The sequence below is a fragment of the Pseudopipra pipra genome, chromosome 1 (genome assembly GCF_036250125.1).
Source record: "Pseudopipra pipra isolate bDixPip1 chromosome 1, bDixPip1.hap1, whole genome shotgun sequence".
NCBI lineage: Eukaryota > Metazoa > Chordata > Aves > Passeriformes > Pipridae > Pseudopipra > Pseudopipra pipra.
This window is the reverse complement of record NC_087549.1, coordinates 46,493,427-46,513,904: the sequence shown is the minus strand read 5'-3', so window position 1 is coordinate 46,513,904 and position 20,478 is coordinate 46,493,427. Positions and strand designations below refer to the sequence as shown.

Genomic DNA, 20,478 nt, shown 5'->3' with positions numbered 1-20,478 from the left:
ATATTGATCAACATAACTGGTTTACTCTGGCCTCCAATCGGGAGGTCTGGAGACACACTATCTTTAATGCTGCTGATGCCTTTGAGAAACCACGCAGGTTCGCTCTTGAGGAGAAAAGACAATGCAGAAAGAATCATGCCTTGCAGAATATACCATCTAAGGAGTCTTTCTGCTGTGCCTTTTGCAACCAGATGTGCCTATCTCATATTCGCCTCTTTAGCCACCAGCGTGCTTGTAACAAACGTGGGTAGAGCCCTTCCCCAAATCTTCATTCATAAAGCCTAGCCATGATATGTGGCACTTAGGAACATGGTTTAGTGATGGACTTGGCAGTGCAGGGTTAGTGGTTGGGCTTGATGATCTTGGAGGTCTTTTACAAACTAAATGATTCTATTATTCTGTGAAGTAGCTTGGGGTTTCCCAAACCAGCAGGCACTGCAGCTGCACAGCCAGACAGGGTTTTCTCTTCTGGGACTTCACATGCCTCCCGGTAAGGCTCTATGTTCTTAAAACAGTATAAAAGTATATATATTTTGTTGTACCTTCCTATCGTACTTTTAAATGTTTTATAAGGTTTTAAAGCCGTAGGGTATTGTACCTCACGGAACAGAGTTTGACATATAAATCCGTGTAATGTTTGGTTTGGCATTTGTGACCTGAACATCCCAAAAAAAGAGGCACCTCCACAAAAGATCATGAGTCAAGACAGAAAAAACAGAGCAGACTGTAATGCTCACTATAAACAAAAAAAAGTAAATCTGCTTAAATTGCAACTATAATACAGGTGTGGTTAGTGCTGATATTAAATGCGATTTCACTTGGTTGTTTTCATTAGTAAATAAATTCCCATTTGTAACTGTATTCCCATTACTTAGTCTTTTCATCATATATGCTATGTATCCAGCTAACTCATTCTCACTTTTTTTTAATTAAATTTTCTATTCTCTGATTTTTACAGCTCTTATCTATAGTATCTCATTTCTTTCAGCATCTTCAGCATCTTTTCCTGAACAGCTAGCATTCTTTGTTACTTAACTTGTTTCATGTCAAGTTTTTAATTTTCCCCATTTAAATTAACTATTTTAACTAATGAGATTAAATTTTCACATCTATTTCTGCCCTTCATGTTGCTGTTACATGGTTAAGTTAATTCCATAGTGCTGCCAAGTTTCTAGCACTTAGGAAAAGCTTAAGGCAAATATTGCAAGTTTCTCATTCCAGCTAATTTGCTTGTTACCTTTAATTGATGATTTATCAATTTAAGAGAAAATAAAACTTTTGTAAAAAGGATCACTGACAGATTAAAAACCCTGAAGCATATTAGATTGATTTTATAGGGTTATAGTAGACTGAAACCAGTGTTGGATGTGAAACTGACTTAAGATCTAAGGACTTGAAAAAGGCCTGTCTTCAGAAGAGATAAGGCCTCCTGTCTGAACAGAAATTTTGGAGAGTGGGTAGCTGGTTTGTATTTTAAATATACTATTTGAAAGCCTCCAGAAAGCTTAAAACAGCAGAAACAGATTCAGTGTGCACTGTATCAGTCTCAACTGTTAGAAATGGGTTATGCAGACCAAACCATGGGCAGTATATATATATATAACCTAATAACTCTTGGGAAGAAAATCTGAACTGTTGGTTGCAGTAATGCTTTCTTATGCCTGGAAGGTAAAGAAGGTGCTTCTACATGAGTGTCAGATGAGCCCGTTCGTGGGTTATTTGAAGTGGTAAAAAAGGTCAGTTTGCCAAGGCTGGGTGTTCATGGAGTGAAAAGCTCAGTGTATCTTCAGCTGACTTTGAAAAGCAGTTACTGTGTTTGGCAGTATCCCCTGGGGTAAAAAAGGTGTAGACAAGAATGATGTCTTAATTCAGAGTTTTTCAATGCATGGGATGTTCTGGTGGTCACAGTCACCCAAGAGAACAAAGATTTTAGAAAAGAAACAAAACTCCAGGTAATGACAAAAGTAAGTTTCCTTACATCTGCTGTAACCTCTTCAGTTATGAAAAATAGCTTTGAAATTCCAAATTCTTTGGTCCTTGTTATTCTGAATCACTTTCTGCATTTCTCTTAACTTTGTTAATGAAGACTGCGTACTGGGCTTCAATGATAACACACTTTTCCAGTGTGGAAAAAGAACCCTTCCTTTTATTTGCTGTGCAGTTTCATAGAATAATGGGTACCTCTGCTTTGTTTTATGGCACTTTAACTTTTTTTTTTAAAGATCCATGTATTTGTAAATCTGGGCTTTGTTCACTGGGCTATGGGGGCTTTTTTCTTCTTTGTTATAATTGTGCTATGCCTTTTCTTGTGTTGTATTTCAGATTGCTTCCTTTGCTCCTTGCTTCATATATTTTTTTCTCTCACTATACTGGTTTTCCTACTTCCTCTTTTTACGTTCTTCTGTGCCTTGCAGCTTTAGTGCATACACTTCTGTCATCTTCAGCTGTTTCTTTTTGTCTCTTTCAGATATGCTTTTACTCCCGAGCATTTGCATGGGGGTGTCAGAGACTCCCTCAGAAGCTGAATGGCCCCAAGAAGATAAAAGCTGGGTCTTAAACTCCGCTCTTCCTGAAGTGCAAGACCAGCAGATATTGTGCCTTCCCTTGCACCCTCCTCCATCTGCCATCAGTCACTGTTGGTCTCCACTAGAACTGAAGTTTCCCCATCTCCTGGTCTCTGAGCATCATTTGGCACGTGGGAGGTAACTTGCTGTACCCTGGTTGTTACATTGTGTGTGTAAAACAGCTTCATATACGTAAGAAATGATGTAATTTGGTGAGACTTGGCAGAGCTCTGAAGGGTACAGAGGCTGCCTCCCTCCTGTCTTTATCACCTCCTCTTCCACCATCTTCCTAGCTTGCTCTGATACTTGGAAATGATAACCATTGCTTTTGTCACTTCTTTGAGATTTTGGGCTGATTTGTTCTGGAATAGGATAGACGTGGTGAGAGTTGAGATAAGGCGAGAGTTGCGGTGATGAGGGAGAGGGATTGCTGTGTGAGAGAGCAAATACTGTGTTTCAGAGACAGAGTCTGTTTGTCCCTGGCACCATTAAGGCCCTTAGCCACCTAGTCCATGCAACCGATCCCCATGCCTGTTGTTACCTGTACTAATGGAGTTTGGGAGAGTACAGATACCTGTGTTGTGACCACCCTGGAAATTAAGCTATGGCCATGTGCTTTTGGTTCTCATCTCATGCAATTTCTGTTCTGTAGTTGTTTCTATTGCTGCTAATAGTGATTTAAAGCAGTAACACTGTAAAATCAAGAAAGGTTGTTACTGGAAATGGTCAAAAAGAGGCTCCTGCAATCTGAAAAACCTATAAGCAGCAGTGCATGGAAATCTCTATCAGGGCATAAAAAGAGCTGTATAATTTTTTGCATTCTGTTCACATTTTACATGATTTTCGGTGTATCAAGTATTAGAATTTGTCTATCTTTTTACCTGAAAAACACAGTTGCAAGGGAATTTTAATAGATGAGTAATTATTTTTTCTCTCCTAATATTTTGTTGGACTTTGTGCTTTTTGTACCACATTAATGAACCATACAGCAGGCCTTGGATTTTTAATTTCTTACGCAGTGTTCAATTTGGGCAGATATAAGCCATACCCCTTCAGCATTATGGGTAAAGTCAAGCACGTGCATAAACGAAATTCAAAATCTATTGAAATGTAGCCCAGACACAGCTATGATACACTGAAGGTCATGCACACATTCCCATCACACGAGCAAAAACTTTCAGTTATACTCTGAAATTCGTTTTTACAGCTGTGTTGTATGCATCCTGTCACGAACAGCCTTGCTTTACAAGGGGAGCGAGTTGCACGTCCCCGCTCAGCCTTTCTTCAAGCCGAGCCCCGGGCGTGAAGGTCAAGTGAGAGAACTTTGTCCCCTTCACCCTTCCAGGTCCGCGCCGCTTTCGCCTTCTCGGCCTGTCAGCAAGTTCGTATCGTGCCATAGGGAACTCCTACACTTGACGGCGTTCCTTTTGTTTCGAATGGAAACCCCAAGGCCACCTGCAGCCCAGGTACAGCCGGGGGTGGTCTGGCGCAGGTAGGCGGGCCGAAGGATGGCACGGCGGGAAGAGCAGCACCCAGCCCCGTTCGCTTCCAGCTCCGCGGCTCTGCCGCGCTCACCCCGCGTTACCCACCCCGCGTTACCCACCCGCGGCTCCGGGCGCGCCCTCTCGGCCCCCCAGCCCCGCCCGCCGAGGGGTCTCTCTGCTGCCGCCAACTTTCACCCGGCAGGGCGCGGGGCTCCGCACGGCCCCGTACACACTGCGGGCGGGCGGGCGGCCTCAGAGGGGCGGCGAGGCCGGGCTCGGCTGGGCTGGGCTGGGCTAGGCTGGGGCGGGCGCCGCCGCAGTAGGGCGCGCTGGCGGCGTGGGACCGCCCTCCGCCCGTCCTCCCCTCCCTCCCATCCTCCCCTCCCTCCCTCCCTCCCGCCGCCGGCAGGGGAGGCCGGGCCGGCCGGGCCCACGTGCGCGGTGCCCGGGAGCCGCAGGAGCGGCGCTGCCATGTGTTTCCCTGGGCGCGCCGGCGGCCGGGGCAGCGCCTGAGCGCCCCCCGCCCGCAATGCTGCGGGGCGCCGCGGGGCTCTGCGCGACGCGGCCGCCCGCTGGCCCCTCGCCTTCTCCTCCTCCATGAGCACCTCGGCGGCGGCGGCCCCCGTCAGGCTGATGCCCGGCGGACACCCGGAGCAGGCGGCCGCCTGCGGCCCCGCCGCGGGCTCGGCGGCCGAGCGGGGCAGCCCCGCCGCCAAGGTGCCCGGCGCACCCGCGCCCGCCGCCGCCCCGCCGCCGCGCCCCGCGCCCTCACCCGCGGGGTCCCCGGTGCCGCAGGCGGCCGCTCCCGGGGTCCCGCGGCCGGTGGCGCTCAAGGGTCCGCCCACGGCCACCGTCCAGTTGCCGGCCAACTTGCAGCTGCCCCCAGGTGAGTGATCCCTAGCGGGCTGCCCCGATTGCGGGCATGGTACCGTGTCGCCGCTTCCCTGGGATGTCGCGGTCCTTGCTGTCGCGGAGCGGGTCGGCAGGACGGGTATCCCGCCGCCCTGCCCTTGCTGCTGGGGACGAGGCGTGGCGAAGGACGGGTCGGGCGGCGGGGGATGGTGGTGGTGGTAAAGGTGCGTGTTGCGCAGGTTGGTTTGCTGCCCCAAACTTCTGGGAACCGGGATGTGTGTCTGTCTTGCAGGGCATTGGGAATGTGGCTGTGTTCAGTCAGTTAGCACTGGGGATGCTTACAGCCTGTCTGGAGGATGGATCTGGAAGTCTCTGGATTCAGGCAACTTCTTACTTTGCTGGATAGCACGAGGAGCAGAAGGAATATAACCAAAAACACAGTGGCCAAGTTACCATAATATGTGACTTGAAAACGACTGATGGAGGCTTTCGTAGAACTTGGATGAAGGAGTATCCGGGGAGGGGTGTGTGAGCGGGGATTGGCGACTGCAGAGCGAGTCCCGTAACTTACCGTGCGGTAAGACTGCCCGCGCTCCCGGGCAGTCCCACAGGAATTCTTTTCACTGGCACAAACAGGCCGATAGACCGTCAGTGAAACAGAATATTGCCGTGCCTAAGGAGGGCACTGCTGAAAGTTCATTACGTGTTGCTCCTTGAAACGCTTTTTTTTTTGCGTAAAAGCTGTGTGGAAAACGAAGAGTTCAGAGAGGTCCCGCGCTTCCTATAGCGGCAACGAAAATATTAATGGAGGAATTGCATAGTGCTGATAAAGACAGCTTAATTGGATAGCAGCAGAGGGTTAGCCAGGGCTCCTACCTGCGCTTTCTCTCAAGAGGAAGAAAATGCTGTTGGTTCTGAACTTCCCGCTCTTCCTTGTCGGGCTGCATTTAAATGCTTTTTAAAAAAGAAAGTGACTTTGATTCAACTGGTTTTGATGTTGCTCTATTGAGACCCCAAGATATGTAATGACTTTATTGCTATTTGGTGCTGTAATTATTTCCTGCCAGGACAGTTCTGTTGTTGGAGCATCTGTTGCAATTACTTTCAGGTCGGATGTTGCAGAAAAGGATGACTGGTTTTACAGTAATTCCTGTGCTAGTAGTGCATATTTGGGGTATTTTTCCTCTTTCTTTCCTCTTTTTTTTTTTTTTAATTGCAGTGTCTTTACCAAAGACATGCACTTCCCAAGGATATATATAATGCTGATGTAATTTTAAAAAGTTGTCTTTAGTCAGTAAGTTTCACTGTAGATTTCCCAGCACTCAGATGATGCTATAATGTCTGGGTAGTCAGCAGTCAAGGATGAGTCTAAATCTTTCCTCTGAAATGAGCCATGATGGAAATATATTAACTTCTTGTAGCAGGAGTCCCCAGGTATTCCGGTTTTGTATCTAATATTTTTGCTTTTGGGAATGTATTGACATTCAGTGAAACACCTTTCTATGAAGGTGAATGCTCGTGCAAATTGCCTACAGTTGGGAACTACAAGTTGGCGAAACTTATGTTTTCTTCGTAGTGGGCTGGCTTTGATTACATCAAGGTATACTGTTGAATGTCGTCTTACTTGTACTGTGGCAGTAGGCAGATGTAACAAAACTAGCATTACCCTTCAGTTGCATCAGCTTGTTTTCCTTGCTCCTGGGACAATGCAGCCTTTGTATTGGAAGTTCAGAGGTGCTGGTACTGTGCAGCATTGTAAATTAAAAGTAACAGTATGGATTTTAGTGCTTCAGAAGAAACGTAGAAGTTGTCAGATTTCAAATGGATCAATGTTTCATGGAAACTTCCCTAAATAATTGTTGTAAGGATGATATGCATTCTGGCTTGAGTAAATGTTAGTATTTTACCTCTATCTTCTATGTGGATTCAATTTTTAATTAATAATAAAAAATGCAAGATGAATAGCATTAAACCTGCAAGTGTTAGTTTAACATGATTAAAAAAAGAAGGTGGAATAAACAACCAAATTCTTAGGCTTGAAAAGTTTGTATTTCAAATAAACTGCCAAATCTAGCCATGCAGGATAAAATACAGAAGGGAGAACGCGCTTGGCTTTAAAATGACGGCATTCAACTTTTGTGGCATCTGCTAAGAAAAATGCATACAGAAAACATCCTTCCCTTGAGTTTCAAAGGAAGATGTTTGAGCTGTCTTGTTCTGAGGACAGCACTGCCCTTACCGGTCATCCTGAGTTACTCATGAACTGCTTTAGTCCTGGAGCATGCATAGCTCCTGTGCTTCTATAGCGCTGCAGTCTGGGGAAGGAAGGGCACCGGTGGAGCTGTGTTTGGCCCCGTGGCTTGGAGGGCAGTGGAGGTTCATGAAAGTCATGGATTTATGCTGTGCTTTCTCTTCCATTTCTACCTCCCCTTTCCTCTTGTTCAGAATAAAGCCAGGAGGTGGGAAAGGCAGATGACCAGGTATGACTCCTTGTGTCTCTGAGCACAGATTGCTCTTTTTACCTGCTTACCTAGGAAAGATTACTGGGCTCCGCAAGTTATCCAGGTCTTACAGGACCCAGACTTACTCATGAGTAACAAGGGGTTTTCATCACCCTCCTATGTATTCCTCTGCAAAGTGCTGTCAGACCAGTCCTGCTGGTACTCAAGGCCATCCTCCTGCACCAGTCCATCCCTGGCTTGTGGCTGACCACCTCTGGGGGTTTTAATATGCAGTAGTACTCCAGCTAGGGACTGTGTCCTTCATGTACCGTCAGCCAGGGAGAGTCTGACCTGAGTGCTTGCTTGTGGTATTTTGACCTTACATACCAGCTGTTAGACTAAATGTTTGGGCTATCTCCTCCCCAATGGTGGGAATTTGTATGATCCACCAAAGGGATCCTTCCTCAGTTGCCCTCTTTGGTGACAAGAACATGTTATCAGCATTTCAGAAGGCTTTGTGTGTGGCAGTGTGTGGGACTGGCAGGGAACAGACCAGCATGACCAGTGCAGTTGCTGTCTCTGTCCTGAGCTCTGCTCGTTGTGTGGTCTGTGCTGATGCTTATGAACCTGCAAATGTCTCCTGTCATGGACCATCTGCTTATCAAGAAACTGTGTCCTTGGTTAACGTGAGCTTAATGTTGCGGGGGAAGGGGGGGGGGGGGGGGGGGAAGTGGATGGGCTGTGTTACTAACAGGAGGAAATAATTTACTTGGGAAGGGGAAGGAGCGACAAGGGCTTTGTCAAACGTCCGTAGTTCACCTTAGTGCCTTTGGGCCCTGTGCCGCTTTGGAGAAGTGAAGGGTGGAAAAAGAGCATAGCAACAGCAAAAAGAATGTTAATGTTTTTCCTTGGTTTCCTTGTTTACTTTTCTTGAACTTAGGTTTTTGTCACTTTTCTGTCTGTACTTGTGGCTTTCATTCAATCCCTGGCCCTGGAATGCTCATAACAGGCAGGTGTTGAAAGGACAATTAATAAATGTATCTGCTTCTCTTCTGGTAGGATGAAAAAATACAAAACTGAATCAGATGCCAGGGATCCTTCATTGTTACCTTGGTTCTGCTTCCAGCAGGGAAGCTCTTCAAAAAGCTCATCTCATGCCACTGCTGCTGGTTACAGGGATGGCAGCAGCTGCCATCAGCTGTCTCTGGTGTGTGTATTTCTGTTTTATGCTTTCCATTATTGCTAACACCAGTGGGCCTGAGCAAGTATGGTGTCAGCAAAGAGAAGTCGCCCCGAGTCTGCTGTAATTTGAATGAATGGTGCAAGGCATGGTCTCTGTAAGTTTCCTTTGTACCTGACTGAGGAGGGAATGGCAGCAGGTACAGCTTCTTTGTTTCTCTTTGCAGCTCAGTCGTCTTCAGTTGGATGTTTTACCTTGTCCCTGGCAGGTTTTCCACTGCCTACAGCTTATCTAGGCTGATAGTGGGTAAGTGTTCAGAAAGCACAACCACTGTTTGTGGCAGGTGGTTGGAGCTGTGTGGCAAAAGGCAGTCAGTCAGCATGTGGACTCCTGTGGCTGGGAAGGAGAGAGCTGATGTGGGTATTCCAAAACTGCTGTGGGGTGGTATGGAGCCTGGTCTTGTTGGGTTTCTCTTAATTGGATATAGAAACTAAAGTAACCTGAAGAGGTAAGGGCAGATAAACATCTGGATGCTTCTGCCTTCTGCTTTTGAAGTTGACCTAATACCTTTCAAGTAAAGTGCTAAGAATGTCCCTCTTCATGTTCTAGTTGGTTGTTTCTCAGTGGTAAAACCACACCAAGAATTTGTTATTTTCATATTTATGCTTTATTTTAAAATTGGAGGAAGCCCTGAATTTGAAATACTTCTTAATTTAAATTATGCTTGGGTAGGAGTAGGCTATCTAACGATTTCTTGTTTCAACAGGACAAAACCCCCCTAGAAACTCCTTTGAAGTCTGCAGGTTTTAGATGTTGATAATCCCATGAAGTCTGAGTGTAGTATTTGTGCTGTAGGATGATCAGTAGGCGCTAAATAATACATTGTTGTAACCTTTTGTATCCCAATAGTGTCCTTTAGCAGGTTTCTTGGGATGGATTCTTTGCAAACTTTTTTCTTCGCATCAGGTGACACCAGTCAACTTTTTTTCTTTCTGAGGAAGGGTCAGCAAAGCTTTGACAGGCTTGAAGAACTAAGTCAAATATAAAAACCAGTGGCTTCTGCTGTAACCAGTAGAAATTTTGGCTGCTCTGTAGGACTTGATTTTGCTTTCAGGACTGAATGTGACTAGCAAAATAATGCCTTCATATCATTAAATGCACAGCCGTGTTGGAATTAAGATTTAAATCTTGGCAGAAGATATAAAGCTAATGTCTAGATTTATGGTTTTCATGCACACAGAAAAGTAGATGCATTCTGAATACTGAAGCATGGAAATATGATGCTCAGTAAAATTAATGCTAAATGCTGTTCAGATTTTACAATCAATTGGAGTGTATTGCAAAGAATTACAGCTACAGTTTGGTGAATGGTAAACTTTTTTTAAGCCTTAGAAGAGAGAGAATGTGAGCCTAACTTGTGTTGCTTTTGCAGTATTTAAAGGACCCTTCGGCTTTTAGCAGTAAAAATAGCATCATCCACACACAAGTGACAGCTGGAAGAAACACTAATTATGTTTTGGTATTCTTTCACCAAAGCTACTGACTAAACTAGGTAAGCTTGTGTGTTATTATTTTGAGTAGCTGCTGTACCAGATTTTTTTAAGGTTATTTTAGAGATCCAGGTATTTGTCATGCCATGTGATAAGAATCTGTGCTCTGTTTAGTGGGTAGGACTGTAAATGATAGTTGCATATGTGAGCTGTGCTGTAAGTTGCAAAGCTTCTGATAACTATCAAAGATAAATAATTAGTACTGCCCTAATCACTTGTGCAAAACCGAAAGGTAAATACTTTTTTTGAATTCTTTTTGCATGAAGCTATTTCTCTGAAAACTGATGATGCCAGAAGGAAAGCAAGTATAATTTGCAAAATGGAAGAGGTCACAACAGACATTTTTAATTGTCAGGATTAAGGTCTGTTCTGCCATCTGGGTCACGTTTAGAACAAAGTCCACTAACAGATCTCTTCCACCACTGTCTTGAGGTAATAGTATCTGATTGCAACTGAAGCAGGCTAAAAATGGCAGCAGGCAGAAGATACATTTTGCTAATGAGCAAATCTGGAGTCTGTTAAGGCTGGTGAACTGGTGAAGCTCAGTGATCTTGTGGTGTATGACCAGTCAGATGATATGATGACATTTCATTGATTTTCTTAGCTTGTGCTTGCACACTTCCAGTTTGGTGGAGGCAGAGAAGATGCTTTCGTTAGTACTGGCTGCTCCTAGGAGTTGCCTGGGAAAGCAGATTTCCTTCCATAGATGTCCAGGCTAGATTAAGAAGTGGGTGAAACAGCATGCCCTGGTTGGCACAACACCTGAAGACTTTTGCTTGCAGCTTGCCCAGTGGCAGATGACATGTAGTTCCAGTGGAGCCCTCAGAGCCAGATCCAGCTGACTGGTGGTGTATTACCAGGCAGTCTGCTTGGAGCAGCCAGTGCTGTGTGTTGAAGGGGTAAGTGTGGTCAGAACACCTTTATATATGGCTTTAATACTAGGCACTCAACAAATACCCACGGTTTTGCTGACAGTTTCCCCAGTATCTGTGTAGACAGAAGTTAATGCTTCCATGAAGGTTTTGATGTCCTGAACAGTAAGCTTTGTTTGCTCCATCACACTTAAAACAAGGTGGTAATCAGTGTTAAATTCAGTGTTAAGCCCTTGATTGTAAGTGAAAATCCATCCAGCAGAAGAGTGAATTTGCACTTTTAGAAGAAATTAACTTTAAGAAGTTGGAATTCAACTTTCTGCTGATCCCCAAGGGAGCAACAGGGAAACAAGTGTGCCATTGCAAAGTTACTATGGATTAACTGCCTTGATTCTTCTCTTATTTAAAGGAGACAGAGATTTAAAGGGGGGTGATCTTGTCCTTTATTAGAACTCTATCAAGACACCAGTTCTTGGTATTCAGATGTTTTTATCATCACTTAGTTTAAAGTTAAGATCTGTAGTTCAACACTTCAGCTTCAGATTTCTCTGTAACAGCTTCATGGCTGTTCTAGAAGTGCAAGGTATTGGCATTTCTGGTCCTTAAAAAGCTGTATATGGTATTCACTCCAGTGAATACTAGGAGTACACAGGAGGGTGTGGTGTAGAGACTCAATGCTGTTTTCAGTGCAGTAGGAATTACCTTGAGAGTAAGGAAGTGTCATTTTGGCTCCTTTGAGGAACTCTTTCACTCAGCCATCAGCTGAGTCTTCTGCAAATACTTGAAGCTCCTGCATGAGGTAATTTGGGTCCCAGAGAACTGGTAAGTCAGATCATCTTATCCATAGACAATCCTAGAACTGTCTGATTAATGAGATAGGAAAGCAACCAAGCCTCAAGGAGCAAAGTTGCAAACCACAAAGATGAGATGGGGAAGTGCTGATGGGAAATGATCCCAGTTGCTGAAAGACATGGCCCAAGGACAAGAGCTAGATGTTCTCACGATATCAAATAAGACTTGTGTTACGCAGCATTGGCTGGGAATCCCGTATGCCTACACACAATAAAACCAGCAACTCTTGGGATTCAAGCGTAATAAATACATTGTGAATTCAAATAGAAACAGTAGTGCCATCTTTTAACAATGCCCAAACCTGTTGGTTATTTTCATTCCCTCCAAGAATCAGTGCAATGTCCTAATCTCTGATTTTCTTTAAAGGGTTGGTGTGGACATCTGTTGCTTGTTGTAAATAAAAGGTATATTACCTCGCAACTGGTATGGTTATATTTTTGCTTAAGAGTTCTACTATAACTGAAAAATTGCATGGATATCAATGTGTTCTCAAGGAGAGAAGCTCAGCTGTCTGTGCAGTCGAGGAGAACTCTTAACTCTGAAATGTGGACCTATATTCTGTGAAAAAGCATCAGCACTAATTATTGCTAGTCCGTTAAACAGAGATATCTGTCTAGGCACCAAAATCTATTGATGAACAGAGATATCCACCTGGGCACCAAAATGCACTGATGAGCAGCTAGCCTCCAACAGCTTGGATAAGACTTACTGATTGAGTAGTGTGTGAAATTTTGCTTCAGATTTTTGCATTTTTAGCATTTTGTGTCTAGTTCCTGGAGAAAGGGAGGGAGACAGGATGTTGTTTATTATACTCATCAGACAAAGGTATGTGGTGTCCATTATTCCAGGCTGTTTGAAACAATAGGATATCAGAGTCTGCTCCATCCTGCCTAGGAGAGATATCATCATCCTTTTCCTGGCTCCTTATGCTTCAAAAGGCTATGTCTGTACTGGGTTTCTCAGGAGCTGGTGCCTGCTCTTAGCACAGAACCTTGCCAGAGAAAGGTTGGAGTTCCTGGAGGCAGCAGCCTTTTCTGGGACTGTAAGCCCCTCTCTTAGTGTGACAGAGCTGTGAGTATGTGATGGTGGTTTAAAAAACTGCTCACAGCGACCCAGGCCGTCTGGGAAGCACTAATGCTAGTGAAACAGTGCTGTCAACTGGACAGTGATGTCTCTGAGGGAAGCTAGTCACTGGCTTTGAAAAGGTGAGATGTCAGACATCAGCCTTAAAAGTTGTAGGCCACAGTCTACAGGAATCTGCAGTGCAGCATTTGTGCAGTTGGCAGAGATGCAATCAGCATTCATTGAAGAACTTGTGGGTATAACATTGTATGGTATTTTATTTAGACTGTGTTCTGTTGTAGCATGAAAGTATATTGAGATTACACCCTTTGAACTTTTCTCCTGACCTGGAAATTAATGAGTTCCATATATGTGAGCAAAACAAAATGTCTTTCATTGGAACTCAAAATCGGGCATCTTGTGACTCTGCAATATCTACATGCCAATCAGTGGTCCTGAGCTGTCACTGTAAAGACCCCTTAGTTTAGAAGTTTCCTTGGAATGGAGGGTAAGAACACAGTGATTTCTGGGATATGTACTTACTTAGTGAAACAAAATGTGAATGACATTAATTGTTTGAGGGCCTGGATATGTGATGAATGATTCTGGTTGCTGCAGTAGTGGTGTTGATTATGGGTTGATCGTTGCTGAATTTCTCTAGTCTCAACTGAAATTGACTTCCAAAGGTTGGAATGATTTGTTGTATGGAGTAAAATGCTTTGTGAATGTAGTGCAGATACTGAACAACTCGACCCATATGGTGTATGTAGATGAGCCCTCTGCCATGTTTATTTGGGAAATCTAAAAGCAATCACAGATGTTATTCCAAGAAAAGCCTCAAACAGGTAATCTTTGTGACTTCACAGAAGACCTGTTGTCTGAAGTCAGTTGTATTTGAGAACAGAAGTTAGAGCTCATCATTGGAAGCCTTTGGTGAGGTAACTTTTTGTGGCTGCTAGATCTTTGTTGTAGCTTCATTCCTAAAACAGTGAAAAGCACAGCTACATGTTGCCTCTAGATTGGGCTGTTGTCTTTGTTTCTTCATCTCTACTACAGACATTTGCAGTGATGTCTAGGAAAACTCAAGTACATGGGGAATAAGTAGTTCTCCTGCATGCAGTACAGACCATACTTCATCTGAAAACATTACCGTCCCAACATATTAGAAGGGTTATGTAAGTCATAGGTTATGTAAAAGTTGCCACTGTCTTTCACAGTATTTCATTAATTGTTCCTGCTTCTTCAGTAGTCTTTTACAGCTAGTCTGCAACATAATGCACCTTGATACAATCCCTGCCAGAACAGTCTATGTCTCTAATAATGTCTGGGTTTGGTCTTAGTCCCGTAGTATGTTTTTATAACCTTTAAGTGACCTGCTCTGTGGGGCTCAAATGGGGTTGAAGAGGAAAAAAACCTGCATTTTTTCTAAAGGATGGCTTTAGAGAGAAAAAGTATTTTCAAAGCTGTCACATAGGTTAGTAGTGTATGGCCTTTTATTTTCCAAATTTTGAGTAATCCTAGTCAGTCTAAGAAACTTAAAACTAATATTCCTTTTTTGTTGCCATTTAGTATCCTGCTAAAACATCCCCTTTAAAGCTTGGTCTTACCTTGTAATAACTGCCTTAAAAGCTATCCCTTTGTTTTGAGTAGCTCAGTGAAACAATGGGATTTGTTTAGGAACAGAGAGCACTGACACATTCCTGTTGTTTTAAAACATTTTTGTTGTTCACTTACTGATTTGGGACCTGAAAGTCTCATTTAGTCTTGTTTTTATAATTGATGGTAAAATGTACTTTACTAAGGTTGGCAACATACCTGATGCAGGCACTCCTTGTTTTGAAATAAACTAAATTTACCCTTCTTTGAAAGCAGCTTTTGTAACTTGTGTTTTCTCAAATGAGTTTGGTCTAATTGTGGTTAGTTCTTACTTGTATTTTATTTTAAGAGCAAGAGACTTCTTTTCATTTCCTCGTGTTGTTCCCCAGCCAGCAGTTCCCAAGAGCTGTTGTGTTGAGCAGTTGCATTAGAAACCACGTAATCGAAGTGGTGGCTTAACTTGAAACTTCAGTTTCATGTGTAACAGCATAAGGTGTATCTCTGCTGGAGCACAAATGCTGGATGGTTCATCTCAGGAAATTTCTTCTGGATGAAGTTCCCCTCCAGAAATGGCCTCGGGATTGCCTTATGTGGTGGAAGTTGCCCTTATGGTGGAATGCTTTTAGCAAACATCGGTGTTCAGTGCTGCTGGATGAAGGCCTGAGCTTCAGGTGGCAGCACAGCTTTGTGTTAACAACATTGTGGTTTCCTTAACACTTATTCCCTGAAATACAGTGAAGCCCATGCAGGTGGCATTACCTAGAGTGGCATAAACAGATCTCTGTCACTATCCCATAGCACCTTGTTCATGTCTCTGGTGAATTTTTGCTGCTCTCTTGTTACAATGCAGAGGTATCTGGAAGCTGCTCCTCCTTCTAACCTGTGTTGGTTTCTGGGTTGGATGCTAAACCAAGTTCAGAAAAAGCTGTATTTCCTTGGCTGGTGCTGTTGGGACAGTGAAAGTTTACAGCTGAGGTATCTCAGGTTTGAGCAACAAATGGAATTTTGTTAGGATGCCTGTGATTTTCCATTTTCTGACAATGCTGGCATGTCTGTTCTGGGGGGTGGCTGTCTGAGCTTTGCAGGAGTGATGCCAGGCACTCCTAGAGGCAGGGTTCCTGCAGCCCCTCTTTCAGGAGAAGGCAGATCACTGGGCAGAAAAGGTGTGGATCTCAATGAGACCTCTTCAAGGTAAGAAGGTATATCATGGCTCCTTCTGTGTAGGAAACTGAGCTGAGTTTTGGTTGTCAGGTCCTTCCCCTCCAACCTTGTCACAGGATTGCAGCTGAAGGAAGGTGTGCAGGGAACAAATGGTTGAAATAGACAATTCTATTTTAACTGCCTTCTCTGTCAGCCAAGAAAAACAAATAACTTTCCAAAGGAAAATTATTAGCAAAACAGGCAGAATATAAAGGGACAAAAGTCTCAATTTGTTGTAAATGAGGGCTCTTTGTTAATCTGCAAGAGACACCTGAGTCCTCCGGCCAAAGCATGTGAGAAATAATCCCTGACGGTAACTGGTCACTTGACTTTGAAAATAGGAACAGATTTTTAGCCCCAAAGGCACTGTGCCTTGCTCTTAGTACCCAAATGCTTCAATGCTGAGGAAGTCCTTCCTCTTCTCTGAAACAACTCCAGTAAAACTATCAAACATTCTTGGAAGTGCCGCCCAAAACTGGGCACCTGCAGTGTAACGAGAATGCCTTATTGCTGTTCAGTTACTACTGCTGGTGCTGATATTTTGTTCAGAGATTGCAGATATCTTTTCTGGTTTTACATGTGGTGCTGAGAGGTGTTTGCTGAAATGTCATGTTTCAGCCATTCAGAGGTTGGTTGTTGTATGTTGTCCCATTCCTCCCCCACCCTGCCCATTTTACTGTGGAGTTGCAGTGACTGCAAGAACTGATCTGTTTTCACATTGTTTGTTAACATTTGCCTTCTAGTGAATGTGAAAACAGCTCTTGATAAGAAATACTATCTTCCCCCCCCACTGAGTGAAGAATGTACATTCTTGCACTTACCTTCATTTCTGATAGTAGCATCTTGGAAGCTTGCACGAGTCTGTTTGTGTGACCTTTGTATTGCAAATCTCAAGGTTACCATCACCTACTGTTCCCTCATTTCACACTTGAGTAGCTGTATGTAGTGTATGAGACTTTGGGTATTGGTTTTGAGTGCCATGGAACCTTTTTTTCTGGCAGAAGATATCTCCTATGTCTCCTCTTGGTGTCTGTGCTATTGACTGCAGTATTGGGTTGTTGCTTTTGTTTCTAGGCAGGATGGGAGTATCAAAACATTGGGGGCATTTTTAAGTTGTGTAAAGGTATAAGCAAATTGCGACAATCACTGTCTAAATAAGATGGTATGAAAATAAAATAAGAAATCTAATATGTTTTCTGTAATTCCAGGTATTCATTGATTAAATTAAATGATCCATCTGTACCTAAATATAATTATAGTCTTCAGTGGAGGAGGAGAAAGCTGAGTTGTCAGACGGAGTAACAGTATTTTTCTGAATATGCAACTGTGCTGTGCAGCTGCCCCATGTAGTAAAGGCTGCTTGAGAAAGGAGGGAATCGTCTAGATGCTTCTCTTGCAGTTCTTAATGTGTGCTATGTGAATGGAAATGCGTTGATGTTACAGAATTTTATACCAAGTTTTGTGTTGCCTTGCAATATTCTCTTATGCTTTTAAATGTGGAGGATGAAAACCTGTTACTAAGCATGTGGTTAGTAGCTTGATCTTTGTTTTTAAAAAAAAAAAAAAACAACAAAACTCAAGTCATGGAGCTTGTACCTTTTTCTGTTTATACTCACTTAGACAGAAGCAGTGTTTTAGGCTGTATTGTATGGCAGTAATTTGACAACTTTCAGACTAGCCAGGTAAAAAGACTGTTTCATTGATGAGATCTTGTTTTACACTAAGAAAGATCATAAGTGTTCATAGATCTGGGTTTTTTCAGATATTGGATAACTTGCAAGAAAGTTTAATGCATTCCAAAAATGTTAAGGTGCTCTTATTTGCATGTCTGGCATTCTCCCATACCTTCCCCTCTTCTTTTATTCAAAAGGCCTTTGTTAAGTGAGGGTGTTTGAGATGACGGGTTTTCAGTGGTGGACTTTGCTGAAGCCGATGTTGGAGGTGCAGCTGCTGTTGGAGGTGAAACACTAGCAAAGGTAGGGGTCTCTACAGCTCCCTTGAAGGATCTGAAGCTGTTTAGACCAGGTATCCAACTGGCATTTTGTATTTGTGACCGTGATGAAACCTCTGAATTTTCCAGAGCTGAGCCCTGAGGGGCCTGGGAAGGAGAAGGAGACATTGGTTTGGAGCTGAATGGTTTCCAAATGCAGGGAATATGGGACTCTGTATGGCTTGTGACTGATACTGGTGATTTTCATTAAGTTTTAATACAAATACACTCTGCTGTTTAATGGTTTGTCATTACTGCTGATGGGGTAGGAAAAACATAGTAGGTAAGACTTTTTTTCTTTCCCACTGGAATCTCCCAATTTGTAAACTGCTTTGATAAAACCATGCATTTTAATGCTTTTGGACAGACCGTTGACAGAGGGACAGCTTCAAATATCTTATGGCCTTGGCTTTCATGGGAGACCACTGCCCTGTGACTGAGGGGAGTGGTCTTCATACAGGCAGGTGAACTGGTACTAATCAGGCTTCAGTCCCCATTGCAGTTTTCTCTAAACCGTATATTCACGTCTAACTATGTGCCTAAATGTTCAGAAACAAGAGGCAGCCAAGTGTGATAGTGGTGATTAATTTTGCAGGTTGAAGAGCTGCTTGAAGTTACTGTCAAAGTAATCCCAGAGTGTGTGTAGAGGGTGTGTCTGTCTTTTAAATCTCCAAAATATCTTTTTGACTCAAATGATGAACTGCTTCGCAGTTTGCATCTTGTATGCATGTAGTGCTTCAATGTGGCCATGTGCTTAAATCTTTCTCTTGAATTTTCGCTTGAATTTAGGAATTCTATCATAAGATGCAGAGTAAAGCTGATGTGCACTTAGTTCTTATATTTCTTGGCAGCTGTTCCTTGGAGTAAGAAACTAAATATTACATTATCAGTGTGGTCTAGTTATTTCTTCCACAGAAATATAGGGAAGCCGTAACATAACTTAATTTCTAAAAGTTTGAATGTTTTCCTTCAACAGGAACTGTTCTTATCAGAAGCAGTAGTGGCCACCTAATGCTAGTATCTCAACAAGCAATAGCACGAGCACAGAACCAGTCACAAAATAACACAAATGTGAGACCATCTGTGCCAACCAGCACTCCTGCAATCAGAATATGTGCTGTACAGGTAACTTCCCTCATAACTTTAATTTGACGTAGCTGTATGTTATGTGGTTATAACAGGGTTTGCAAATAAGTCATGGAGGGTTAAGTAAGTGTTTGAATGCTTTCTGAACAGCGTGATGGTGTTTGGTTTTGCACCCACAAACATCACTATATGCTTTGCTTTCTCGGTTTGGAAAAACTGCTGTCTGTTACATGTGGTAAAGCTCAAATTAATGAATTCCTCTCTGATGATGATGATGTAAATAGTTTAAGAAAAAAAATGTCAACCATCTGTGAAGCTGAGGACCTTTCCTGTTCCTCGTTCCCTGAGCTCTGCTGGCTTTTTGCTTCTGTCTCTTGTGATCAGCATGCAAAAATAAGGAAATACATAAAAGTAACGATTTACGTATTTATTTAACCATTTTATTCTGATTGCGTGTTGTCTCTTAAATGTCTCTGATCTGTTATTGAATATTAAACTGGTAGACAAATAGCTTTGTTGAGCAGCATTTAAACTATATGGACTATGTGAATGATGCCTGCATTGTTACTTTAAGAGTATGTGTCTTGGTTTGTATCTGACCCCAACTTCAGTGTCTGTTTTGTGATTGACTTGTCTGACAACTGTTCTCTGCCCATGTATAATTATTTTTTATTTTTATTTTTTTTCAAGAACTCTGGCACCCAGTTAGTAAAAAAAGTAGCAGCTTCTCCTGTGAAAACATTATCTCAAACAACAAATACTGTGGTTTCTACTGCTCAGCCACCTGCTGTAATACGGGTAGGTTGCAGGCTTTATAGTATGATAGAATAAGAATAAGTGACAGAAAAAATTGGAGAAAATATTGATGCATTCTTGTTATTTCTAACTATAATCTGTTTTTTAGTAAGCTTAGTAGCCTTTGTACTCGCAATAAATTATTTCTTGAATATATTTTTAAATGCATAATTTGATTAGGCTTCTGTCAATGTGTATCAGATAATCTTTTCTGTGCTACAGTAGAAAGCAATGAATAAATGAATAGTGAATAAAATAAATAGTTCAGAGAGCCATTTCCAGTGCTTTGGCACTCTGTGACAGAGCTCCTTCGATCACTTGCTGAATCTTTTCTGGGAGATGAGACTTCCTAATGTTTTACTGTTGGGATTCCCTGATTCCTTAGGTGGGGGAAAAGGTATAACTTACCTTAGATGATGTTGAGGGGAAAATGAGCTGTCTGTGCCAGTCAAACTGGTTTTCATGTGCGTGATTTTTTCCCTCATAAAAAAGTGAAGGAAAGTCGTAGTCAAGACTTATTCTTTGAGTATGGCAGATGGGTTCCACAGGTACAACTGTAAATAGACAGTGGTTGGAAATGCCTCATTATTTTTAGGTAGTGTTTTTTTCTAATTTCCTAAGTCTTATTTTGCCTTTTCCAGAGAAAAATGTTGTAGGACTCTTCTGAAGAGACTCTTATGACCTGTAGAGTATAAGAATTTTTGTAGATATGGTTCATCTGTTTTTGGGGACCACAAACTTCTGGATAAGCTTTGGTGAAAAGAAAGCTTCTTTTTTTCTGTGAATAACATGTTCTATTCTCCTCGTAGTCTGGAGGAGAAATCATGAAGAAGTCTGGCTTGTACATATATTTTGTGAACAAGAGTTTGAAGGAGACTGGGCTGTAGCAGTTGACCAAACACTCAGTAAAAGAGCAGGATCAGTCATTGAAAAAGCATGCTGGATGTATGTTCT

General features: G+C 42.8%; 1 protein-coding gene across 2 annotated transcripts in view; it reads left to right on the top strand.

Moving 5' to 3' along the window:
• The first annotated feature begins 4,452 nt into the window (after window positions 1-4,452).
• Window positions 4,453-20,478, top strand: part of TAF4B (TATA-box binding protein associated factor 4b) — a 70,666-nt gene continuing 54,640 nt past the window's right edge. The window contains exons 1-3 of one of the 2 annotated variants that reach the window (XM_064654741.1): window positions 4,453-4,934; window positions 18,620-18,768; window positions 19,420-19,527. In XM_064654741.1, the coding sequence (XP_064510811.1) occupies window positions 4,646-4,934; window positions 18,620-18,768; window positions 19,420-19,527 (546 nt within the window). In that variant the 5' untranslated portion in view covers window positions 4,453-4,645. The remainder of the gene's footprint in view (window positions 4,935-18,619; window positions 18,769-19,419; window positions 19,528-20,478) is intronic. The other variant, XM_064654732.1, reaches the window with a different exon arrangement.